The following is an 11,967-nucleotide window of genomic DNA, read 5'->3' on the forward strand; positions in this document are numbered from 1 at the left end:
TATTTTCACAAGATTTACCTCTTCAACACTTTTTCCAAGTTAGTAAATCATAGCTTCTTTAATGTCCTGCTGGCTGTGTGAAAAACAGGAATTTATGTAACAAGCTCCCGGCCGCAAACCTTTTCCTGTTAGGAAAATTTTTTTTGCATTGCTGGCAGCGTTAGGAGACAGCTCTGTTACTCAAAGAGCGACCTCAGATGTCCTCGGTACAATAATACCAGATTATAACATTTTTGATGACTAAGGAATAGCAGTGATTTCTTAAATATTTAACTCTTCTGGTCCAGAGAAGAGGGAACCGCGCCTTAGCACAGTATTTTCTCTGCCGGTGTGTTTTGTGTGTTTGATATACCTATTTTGATAGTAAACAGTGGGCCTGAGCCAACTGGGTATGTTTACAAAATACAGTAAAAAAAAAAAAAAAAAAGAATGAACTGATGCAGGAGGTTTTTTAATCAACAGAACAACTTTTCTTGCGACATTTCTAGAGCTGGACTTGGGTCAGCTGGGGATTCGGCTGTGGCCCTTGAGTGAAAACAACAAGCTGCGCCAGGACGGCCTCACAAGGCTTCTTGGTAAGCCTTTGGGGCCACAGGCAAGTCCAAAGATAGATGTTTTGGGCTTACCCTCCCAAAGTGTGAGCTGTACCTGGTGAATACACAATTTCAGGGCCTTCCCCACTGCTCTGTGGCTAGATAGAGGATGAGATTTTGATTGCAGGGTTACCTGCAGTGAAGACATACAGTCCTACTTTAATTAGTTAATATGAGAATGGCTTCCTTTCTAAATTGAGTAAGGAAGCACTCAGATCATCACTGGTGTTTGTTTTACTGGGATAGTTTATTAAAGATGGTTCTTTGGAGGGGAAGGAGATGTTGGAAAGGCCCTGAGGTTAGGCACATGGTTTCACTTCTTGCTGTGCTGGTTGAACATGGACATGAACATGAACATGAACAAGCTAGTTGTGCCATCTTCTGCTGTCAAAGAGTGCCTTGTGCCCCTGTTTGGGGTGAAGCTGCTCTCCTGTGGGGGTAGTTTCAGGAGACTGCTGCCTGGCTGCCCTCATCTGCAGAAGGTCTTCTCTTCAGCCCCAGAATAACCTTTCCTGTTGAGCTCTGCAGATGGCCAGGCCTTCATTGAATGGTTGGCTTCCTGTAGTCCACAATGTGTCATGGCCCTTGCAGGTTGTTTGAGCCTGTTGTCCTTGGTTTGAGCCGGGCACCATGAGATGACTGGTTTCACCTGGCATGCCTCCTTACGGTCTTTGCTCCTGTTCTTCTGTCAGCTGGATGTGTAAGCAATGGGGAAAGATGGGCATCTTTGAGAAAGCAGATGTACACAGGAGACTGGGTAGAGAAGGTGAAGGAAGATATTTCTGGAGATGCTGCCGTCACAGGGTTGGGAAATACAGCAAAAGCAGCCAGAGACCAGAGCAGTGGCTGTGTCCCTTGTCCTCTGGTTTGACTCTCAAGGCATGCAAAGCGCCATGAGCTGTATCATCTTCTCAGTTTGGTGCTGTAGTGTGTCCAGGATGTCAGATTAAAAACAGATAATTAATAAGAAAATTAAGATAGAATGGGAGGAGGAAGGTAGGAAAACAGAGAAGACAGAACTTTTGATTGTCTTGATGTGCTGCCACGGGTTTTGTAGATCTGGCAGACATTTGGTGTTCTGAGATGAATGGCCTGATGGTCAGGATCAACTTCACTGCTGCTTTCTGGAAGGTCAGTCTGGTTTTGCTCCCCTAAATTTATTTTTAAGACAACATGCTAAGAAATGATTCTGAATGGAGGCCAGCTACTACCTCACTAATTTCTCTGCCACTGAGGTCTCATTTCTGGTTTACTTATTTTATGTGTTGTTTTGTGTTTCCCTCCTACTTGCTCTACATGAATTGCAGTCCAAGCACAGACCATGGGTCCCCATGTAGACTGTGCTACCATCCTACCTTCCTACCAACGTGTATGGCTGCCTATTTCAGCACTCCTTGAGATTGAGACCTTTTGTTAGCAATTATGTCAAAATATAGGACAGCTTTTCTGTTGACAGATGTTCTTTACATGTGCTCAGCAGAAGATTACATGAAGAAAAAAGTGTTTAATCTACAGCTTGGTAATGCAAAGGGTAGTCTCTTGTTAACAGGTCAACCTGTGGGCTTGGAGTTTTGATTTTGGGAATTTTTCTTTTTTGTTTTTTGTATGTAAGAACAAAACGTGAAACTTGTCACTGAGGAGATAATTAAAAGCTTCAGTATCTCTGGTCAGTCTTGGCACAAGGTGTCTTGTGCCCTCGGGTATTAGAAGAATCAACTTCACATATTAAAATGTTGATTTTGAAAGAGAGAGATGGTTTTCAGACTGAGATTTTAAATGCAGTTTTGTCTATTTTTTTTTTTTTTTTGGTCTGTTTGCATTCCTTTCTCCCTTAGCTAATTTGTGATGTTTATTTATAAAAGTTGGAACTTAATCCTCAGCTGATTTTCTATATATGTTTTCTCACATAACACAAATAATATAAACCTTACTAATGCTCAATGGCAATAATCACAGGCTGGCATGTTTGCAGGGTTTTAGGGATGTGCAATGTGAGGACCTATTATAAGGACCACAGAACTAGATCTACCATTCCCAAACTTCATGTAAAATAATGAAAAATAAGTAAACCCCTAAATGCAATCAGGTTCATTTGTTAGAGTGAAGCTGTTAATGAGATCTTCAGTCACCTCCTTGGCCTTCTAGTATATTTTGTCTCCTTTATGCAGAATTTGTATTTCAAAACAGCTCCTACAGTGTTTAACTTCTTATAGTGCCAGATGTGATTGGGCCACGTGACAGTCAAACTGACATAGCAACTCTTTGCAAGCTCATTTCAGGCAGTTCTGAGTGGTGAGCTGATAAAAGGTGTTTCCAGACAGGCATGTTTTCCCATTTTGTGATTAGGCCTATGTTTTCTAACAAAATTAAAACATATTTGGAGTGACAAATATTTAGTATGCCATAAAAGATGCATGTTTTCTCTATTTCTTACACCTTATTTTGTTTTTCAGAATTCAATCCGTCACAACCTGTCTCTGCACAGCAAGTTCATCAGAGTGCAGAATGAAGGAACAGGGAAGAGTTCCTGGTGGATGCTCAATCCTGAAGGAGGAAAGAGTGGCAAGTCTCCTAGGAGGAGAGCGGCGTCCATGGATAACAACAGCAAGTTTGCCAAAAGCAGAGGCAGAGCTGCCAAGAAAAAAGCATCCCTTCAGTCTGGTCAAGAGGGAAATGGTGACAGCCCTGGATCGCAGTTCTCGAAGTGGCCTGCAAGCCCCAGCTCTCACAGTAACGATGACTTTGATAACTGGAGTACATTTCGACCTAGAACTAGCTCTAATGCTAGTACGATTAGTGGAAGACTTTCTCCTATTTTGCCAGAACAAGATGACCTTGGAGATGGGGATGTGCACTCCATGGTATACCCGTCATCAGCCACCAAAATGACTTCTACTCTACCCAGCCTTTCAGAGATGAGTAATTCTGAGAACATGGAAAATCTTTTGGATAACCTTAATCTCTTGTCACCTAATACGTCAATGACTGTGTCAACCCAGTCTTCATCTGCTACCCTGATGCAGCAAACACCAGGTTACTCTTTCGCATCCTCAACCACAAGTATAGGTTCACCAAATCCAGACTACAGGAAATTCACGTATGCTCAAGCTAGCATGAACTCTTTGCCCCAGATTCCTATGCAGACTCTTCAAGACAGTAAATCAAGCTATGGATCGATGAGCCAATTTAACTGTCCCGCAGGGCTTCTGAAGGAGCTGCTGACTTCCGATTCTCCACCGCACAATGATATCTTGGCATCGGTAGACACTGGTGTTTCCCAGGCTGGTGGCAGGGGGCTGGGCCAAAATGTGCTGATGGTTGCTAACTCGGTGATGCCAACTTATGGCAGTCAACCACCCCACAACAAAATGATGAACCCTAACACCCGCCCTCACCAAGGACATAACCAGCCAGCACCTGCAGTTAATGGTCGTGCCTTGTCACACACAGTGAACACCATGTCACATACATCAGGTCTAAATCGCTTGTCGACGGTGAAGACGTTACAAGTGCCTATGAGTCACTCGATGCAGATGAATGCTATGAACCCGTACGCCCCTGTTAACAGTTGCAATGGCTACGGAAGGGTGGGAATTGTTTCCCTCCACCAGGAGAAGCTTCCCAGTGACTTAGATGACATGTTAATTGAACGGTTGGACTGTGACATGGAGTCGATTATCCGTAATGACCTTATGGATGGAGAAACATTAGATTTTAACTTTGACAATGTATTGCCTAACCAAAGTTTTCAGCACAGTGTAAAGACAACCACACACAGTTGGGTGTCAGGCTAGGATGTTAGTAGGAGGTAAGCTGTGCTTTTTATAATAAATCTGAAAACCGCTAAAGCAAAAAGAAATGTCAAAATGCATAAAATCAGGGTGGTCTTCTGTGTTGGCATGTGAAGTGCCTCTATTAGTCAGTCATTTTCCAGCCCTTTGTTGGTTTGCACTGGTGCATTAGGATTGCCATGTACCAACTGCTGTTACTTCATGTGGAGCACTAATGTTTTGCCATTAATACTTTAAACAAAAAAATTAAAATTGCTGGTAGTTAGCAATTGCTGAATAGTTGGGGGGGGGCCCCCCCCCACCATTTAAGGTAACTTAAAGTTAGTTTGAGCATATTTTAATGGATTTAATCTTTCGGTGTGAGTGTTAATTTGTTCTTTTTGTTGTTTTTTTCTTTCTTCTCAGGCTACGGTTAAATTCTCCAGACTTGTCTGACAGCAGGAACTGAGAAAAGCAGTACAAAGATGTCCTTCACCTTCCTTTTTAATTTTCTCGACAAAGCTGTGTGCATGCACTAGCTTCACTTGGGGGTCATTTTTTTGGGTCTTTTTTTCTTCCTTTCGTCAGAGTTGGCAGCAGACAGAGTATTTTCCTGTACAGGATGTTTGCCCAAGATTTGCAGGTTATGTGCTGCTGTAGATAAGAACTGTGCCATTGGAAATTTCATTACTCTGAAGTGCCAAATTCACTACACCATGTAATCACAGCAAAGACTCTTACTTACATCATGTTGTGCTTTCGGTTTTGTACAGTATGATCTGTAGAAGAAGAATTGTTTTTTAAGACTTACCTGTTTTGGTCCAAGAAAAATTTATAAACTTTTGTAAGAATACTGTGATGATCTCATGCCCTAAGTAAGTTTAACCTTCATTGATGTTACCTGTGTTTTGATGAATTGAGATAACTGTGGACTTGCCTTGCAGCAGTATGAACTGCATTATTTTACTCAAATTTGCCACACATTTCATACGGGAACAGAATAGCCTGTTAAATATGATCCTAATAAACTCACTATTCAAAACAAACAGTAAGTTAAATGCCATTTGGTAAGTTACCTGTATTCATGTAAATTTATGCAAGAATATATCTGGATTTCATTGTCAGACTAATGACTATTGTTGGACTTAAGATAATTTTTGGAATACTTTCCAAGCTATTTTTCTTATAGTTAAAGTCTACTTTTGTTACATAGGCAACCTAAAAAAGATAAAAAAATATCTGAGATCTGGCAGCATTCATAACCTCTTCATTTTGTACAGTATTTTAACTGGATTAAGTACATGTTTTTATAAATTTCCCTAGCACTTGGGAGTGCTAATAAAGGAAAAGCTTAATAAGGATCTTGAATACGAAACATTTCTGTCCCTTTTTTGTTGTGTGATGTATAAATATAGACAACTTTATGTTTAGGAAATATTTAATCATTTTTATATATGCATTTTTAGAAATGTCATCTGCTTCTACTATAATTTTAACTCTGACTGCCGCAAAGTGTTAAGTATTCATTGTTAGATGCTTGTACAATGCTTCACATTTATATTTATTTCATGGAGGTCTCATAATGTTTGTGCACTCAAGAGCAGGACCTTTTGGAGAAATTCATCATTTTATTCATATATTATTACCAATTTTAGTAAAATTGATGACAAAACTGTAATTTGTCTTAATTAACGATAGGTTTAGGGTTTGTTGGTGTTCCTGTTGTCAAGCAGTACATTTGAAGAGGCAAAAGTGCTACTTTTGAGTGGGAGACTAAAACTTCTGTCATGCCCTGTTGCAGGACAAAATATTAGTTAGGGGTTTTTTACATAAGAAAGACAAAGTAAGTTGTAAAGTTATACCAATAGGTGAGCTTGAGGGTAGGGGACAGCATTAATGACAGAGGCCTTGTTCCTGTGGGAAAACCTGGTCTTGCTGGAATAGGCACACTGACAGCTACCTGAGTGTTTTCAGGATTGGGTCTTGAATAAATGGTTTCTGATTTTTGACATTGCACGTTGCAGTTTTCATGGATGTGTGCATAAGAGCTCTCACCTGTGTTTTCACGCCATTGTGTTAGAGAAATCCTTGGAGCTTTTTTATGCAGTGACAGGATGAACATCTTTTGTGCTAGGACTGGTTGTAGTGAAGAAGGGGAGAAATAAATATTTTTCCATAGATTTTTCTATTGTCTGCATAACCCACAATTGGAAAACATTCTAATTGAAACTTATCTTCCCTGTAGTGATGGCATATGGTGGAGAAAGAAATGGGATGTGCCAAGAAAATTAAGTTTAGTAACAAGCCATATATTAATGATCCTGTTACGACTTTTCTAAGGCTCTGCAATGTATTGATGTGCTAGCATTTAGCTCCCTGTTGGCTTATATCACTATCAATTACAGCTGGTCCTACTTTTTTACATATCTGACTATGGCTGTCAGCAATTCCAGAGGCTGATGTTGAGCTGTCCTGTGATACAAGATCTCCCCCAGCATGAAATCGGTCTTTGAACTTTGTTGAGCAAAATGAAATACTCTTATTGCTGAAGCCTCAATAAAGCTGCCTGCTTTCACAGGCAAGTATCTCTAGTAGCATCTTGACCATCGAATTCATAGTGTCTGAAATGTAACGATAAATCCTGGCAGTAGGGCAAGCAAGAGGGCTCACATATGAGTTTCTGGAGATGCTGCATGTACAAAAATGTTTGCTCCTAAATGGGCTCTGATATGCATAGGGCAAAGCAGTTGTAAAATTCACCTCTGCATGCATAGCAAGCATCTTAATACTAAACTCCATGGGGTTACAGCTGGACATGCTACATTTAACAGTATACCTCCTGGTTTTTATTTACTGCTACTGTATAAATTCCTGTATAGAGGTGTTTTCTTAATTCCCTTTTATAATGATGAATAACCTAAAGGTAGCCGTTCCTTAATTACAGCAGTTTGTAGGAAGCCCCTTTAAGTATTGTGAGAAAGCAGTTGGAGATAATCACAGGTTTGGGCTGTGTGGTCATTTTTTGTTGGTTTGGTTTGGTTTAGTTTTTTCTTGTTTTATTTCTGTCTTCTTTTTTTTTTTTTTTGTGGTGCCATTTTAATATTTTGCAGTTGTAATTCTGGAATACTGTGAAGTCTGGTGAAGGGGCGTGTTGTCGGCCTTGAAAACAAACATTATGTGACCTCGAGTAATAAATCCTTTTTCAGTAAAAGTACCAAGTTTCTGGAGTAACTTAGTTTGTCAGAATTGTTGTAAATGATTGGTTTGTGAATTGTGCAGATGATCTTACCTATGCAGCCTTGTTTTTGACTTTTCTCTGGTTTGTACTGTTATTAAAAGTTTATTGTATTATAGAGCTGTTCAGATATTTTAAATATAAAGATGTATTGTTTCCATAATATAGCTATATGATATATGTTTAGGTAGTAGATGCATTAATTGGAAAGCTCTGCTTTGATAAACTGACTATTTGCCTACACTTATAAGCAAAAGTCATATTGCTTATTATTGGCTTAAGTCAACAGAGCATCCCTAAGAAGAGAAGTTAAAATTGGACCAATTATAAAACAGTATAAAATTTGCACTTGTTAAACCACTGGATGTATGTTAGTACTTTTTTATTTTTTTACTGATTTGAAATTCCTATTTTCATGGTGAAATTGCTAGGATCCTTAATTTATGACTGATTTTAATAAGGTATTCTCATTATTATTATTTTGGTAATCATAATGTAAAATGAAGCATGGTTTATGCAAGCAAAAAAGCAAATTACTCGGCGTTAAAACTGGCCTCCTTTTTTGAGGGTGTTCCACAAACCAGCAATATCGAGAGATTGGCATGTACATACTGCTAGTTCTATTTGCGAGTGGTGTGACAGCTCTTCAACGCTTCACTGCTCTGACTTAGTCACATTGCAGAATTAAAATTCATACGTGGATATTTTCAGCAAAAGTGCCTGATGTACTTCTACAGACACACGAGAACAATCCCTGACAGTTTGTTGTATAAAGCCATAAATGTATATAAATTATGTTTAAAAGGTTTTGTGTCCTTTCTTGTATACAGAGAATGAGATTTGTACCAGGATTCTACTTGTGATTAGTAATCCTTCTACTCAGACTTTGTTGTAATCACTTTCCTTACAGCGTAATCTTTTTAATGATGATGATGATCATTATCCATTTGGACAATCCTGATGGCATTAGCAATTTTATGTGGAAAAATACTTCATGGTACCAAGTCTTGCCTGGCAAGATGATACCATATTAACGAGCAAACACTAACTGCAGAATAGTTAACAAATTTTCCATTACTTGCTATAAAGGAATTTCTCTCTCTTGGCGTTGCTTCTGGAATTGGAACCGTAGCAGGTACAGGAACCTAATAGGGCTGTGTTACCAGTGTTTTATCAACATAGTGTGCTAAAAGTAACTTGTTTACAAGTCTTTGAGACTAAACGCAAGAAGAATCCATGCCTGACTTGTAGGGCTTGCTGTGTAGAGATGCTTTGTTACTGGAAGCTGCATTAGGCAGCATCAGACCGTGTTGCCAGTGCTTCGAGAAGCGTAGTTCAGAGAAAATGGCAAAAAAACCTCCTGAAATCTTTTCAGAATGGGTATTTGTAAGTATAAGCTCTTAATAAAATTGCTATGACATGAGATGTTAATTAGTGTATCAGAATGTTATGTAATACATTGTTAAAGAAGGAGAGAAAAAAACCCACCAAAGGACGCTGACATACTTCAAAACACAGGAAAGAATTAGTCATTTAGTTCAAATTGCATGTTAGATCCTAATGCCGTTAAATGTGGGAGAGCGCGGGCTTGGGAGAGACGACTTTCTCTTCCCACCACTCCCCCTGTTAAGGTGAGACAGTTCATGAAGTCCTCTCATCCTTCTAGTCTTTCATTGTCTCTTCTTGCCTTCCTCTGCCCTTCCTGCCTTCCTGAAGTACATACCTTTTCTTGGAGTAAGAGCTTTTCATTTGCCAAATACTTGGTCTATATAGGCCAACCTGCGTGGTGCTGCTCCTTTCACAGTCGTGCTTTACGCTGCAGCCGCAGGAGTGCTGATGTGAGTACAGAAAGAAGGAATGTCTAATTTTATATTTTTTCCCCTTTTTTTTAAATTTAGATTGTGTTTCAAAACAGAGCTGAAAGAAAGGAGAAGAGGCTGCCAAAACAGACAGCCAATAACACCCACGCCACAGTAGTCTTGTGAGGCCCAGAGCCCTGCTTGCCTGCAGGTGGGGAGGGAGAGGGGTGGCTTTAGATGAGAGAGAGCAGGCTTTAGATGAATTGCTGGCAAAAATGCTAGTTTGATCTTGAAGTGAGCAGAGGTAGACCTAAAGAGCATGAAAGAATACGTTGTGCATAAAAATAGAAACATTTAAAGATATTTTTAAAATAATTCCCCCTTGTACTTTGCAGTTCCATGTTTATTTTAGCTTTCCCCCTTTTTTTTTTTTTTTTAATTCAGCGTTCATTTCTGAAAGGTTTTTGCACATTAGGGGAAGCTGAGGGTACCTTCATGTTCTGAAAAGCCTGATTTCTGGAACTGGAAGGTTGTAAGATCCAAAGATACTCTCTTTAGGTGTTCGCAAAGCCACTTATGGAAAGGCTGAACATCTGATTGGTACATGGCTAGTTGCTGCTGTCAAGAGAGAAAGTCAAAGCTTGACTCTTGGGAAGGGGCTGCTAGCATTTATGCCAATCTGGCACCAAGGGATTTGAATCTGCTGATCAAGGACAGAAGCTTCAAAGCATCTTTGTGCTCTGAGTCAGTTCGGCGTCAATGTAATAAACATGTTTTTGTGCAGAAACATCAGCTATTATGTCAGTTAATACAATTAAAAATACAAATAGCATTAGATGTCGCAGCCGTTTGTTGTGCAGCTGGTGCGTAAAGATGGATTCTGTGAAGATCCTCAGAAGGAATAGCTTGCACTGATCAGTGCCTGTGGTTATGCCCACTGCTGGAATTGCATGCAAATCCTTGTTCATTAGTCGGTGATGTTTTGCTTGGGGTAATGTTCTGGCATGTGCCAAAATGATAGCTAAAATGAGGAGGCAGGAACAGCGCCCCATCTTATTTTGTGTTTTTCTACTTGCTGTTGGACCCTGGGGCATTCAGAAATTTTGCATGTACTTTTTTTGCAAATAAACTTCTTGTGTGGGTGTTTATCACTGAGATAATGGGAAAAGGTGTGAGGGCTTCGTGCAGTACAACTGGAGGAGCACGGCAGGAAGCTTCTGATGGGCTGTAATAGGGCTGTGGAGCAAAGAATTGGACAAAGAGCTCATTCATAACTTGGAACCTCAACATTTCACATCCTTGCTTTGTGCTTATCTATAGTTGCTCATGCCATCCTTAAATGAAGAGGCCTTTCCAAGCGAGGTGAGTGTTGGTCAAGCGACAGGACAAGAGGAAACGGCCACAAATTGCACCAGGGGAGGTTCAAATTGAATATTAGGAAAAATTTCTTCACCAAAAAGGTTGTCAAGGATTGGAACAGGCTGCCCGGGGAAGTGGGTGAGTCCCCGTCACTGGATGTATTTAAAAGACGTTCTAGATGTGGCACTTAGGAACATGGTTTAGTGGTGGACTGTGCAGTGTTAGGTTAACGGCTGGACTTCATCTTAAAAGTCCCTTCCAACCTAGACAACACTAATATTCCATGGTTGCATTTCCTTCTCAGTTCCCTAGAGTGACGCTACCTGAGCAGGCAGCTGCCCAGATCTTGCGCATGAGTTTTGCTGGGTTTAACTGTGGAACTGTGTTTAGCAGGAACATCTGCATTTTTTCGGAAATATTCCATCTGCTTAGATTTTACTGAAGTCAGAGGAGTTCATGGAAAATTCCATTATAGAAGTACATGTATGTGCATTGGAACGGGAGAAATTATGCAGGTATGAGCTGTTTCTAGGATGCCAAAGCAAGAAAAGTGATTGCTTCGAAGGGCAAAGGAAGCTGGGGTAAGGGCTCCATGTAGCAAAAAATAGCTTAATTTCTCTTTCATTTTGAAGTTGTGTCCAGTAGCAGCTACAGACAGCAAAATGTCCTTGCCTGATTTGTTGCTTGGGTCTTTCTGACCAGGTGAAAACAAGTGACAAGCTGTGAAATCCTGTGAGAACTGGAGTTTCATTTCAGGAGTCCAAATAAGTTACCACTTCCTGCTCCTCCCTTTCTTTCCACTTCATCCCATCAATTTGCAGGACTTGAGAAGAGTGTTAGTGTTTGGGTTTTATTTTTAATATCTCAAAGGAGCTGAGCTAGGCAGTGTCCTGTGTCCTTATTTCAGCCCCAGTGACGATAGCTAAGGAAGTTCTTTGCCTCTTCCTCCTCTCTCAGCCTATACAGCAGTCCTCTCAATGCCCAAATGAGACCCAAAGCCAAAGCTGATTTACCCTGTGGATGATCCCAGGAGCCCTATGAGGTGGGAAGGTTCATCTGCCTGAGGCTCTCCTGCTGGGGGGCTTCTAAATTGAAAATAGTCCTGTGGTGGGAGGGTAAGTCCTGGGAAAGGGGCTTGTCTTGGAGCCATGCAGCTGCTCCACCATGGCCCTATCCCACTCTGCTTCAGCCTCCTTTAACCCTTGCATTGA

The 11,967-nt window shown here is 40.5% G+C and overlaps 1 protein-coding gene across 1 annotated transcript in view; it reads left to right on the forward strand.

The window, feature by feature from the left end:
* Nucleotides 1-4,626, forward strand: part of FOXO1 (forkhead box O1) — a 60,321-nt gene extending 55,695 nt beyond the window's left edge. Inside the window, exon 2 of the mRNA XM_061353174.1 lies at nt 3,047-4,626. Coding sequence (XP_061209158.1) covers nt 3,047-4,387 — 1,341 coding nt within the window. The 3' untranslated portion in view covers nt 4,388-4,626. The remainder of the gene's footprint in view (nt 1-3,046) is intronic.
* Nucleotides 4,627-11,967: the final 7,341 nt, after the last annotated feature.

Source organism: Neopsephotus bourkii, unplaced genomic scaffold, assembly GCF_033783945.1.
Source record: "Neopsephotus bourkii isolate Nb327-2 ecotype Australia unplaced genomic scaffold, CSIRO-AGI_Nbou_v1 NB_663, whole genome shotgun sequence".
Taxonomy (NCBI): Eukaryota; Metazoa; Chordata; class Aves; order Psittaciformes; family Psittacidae; genus Neopsephotus; species Neopsephotus bourkii.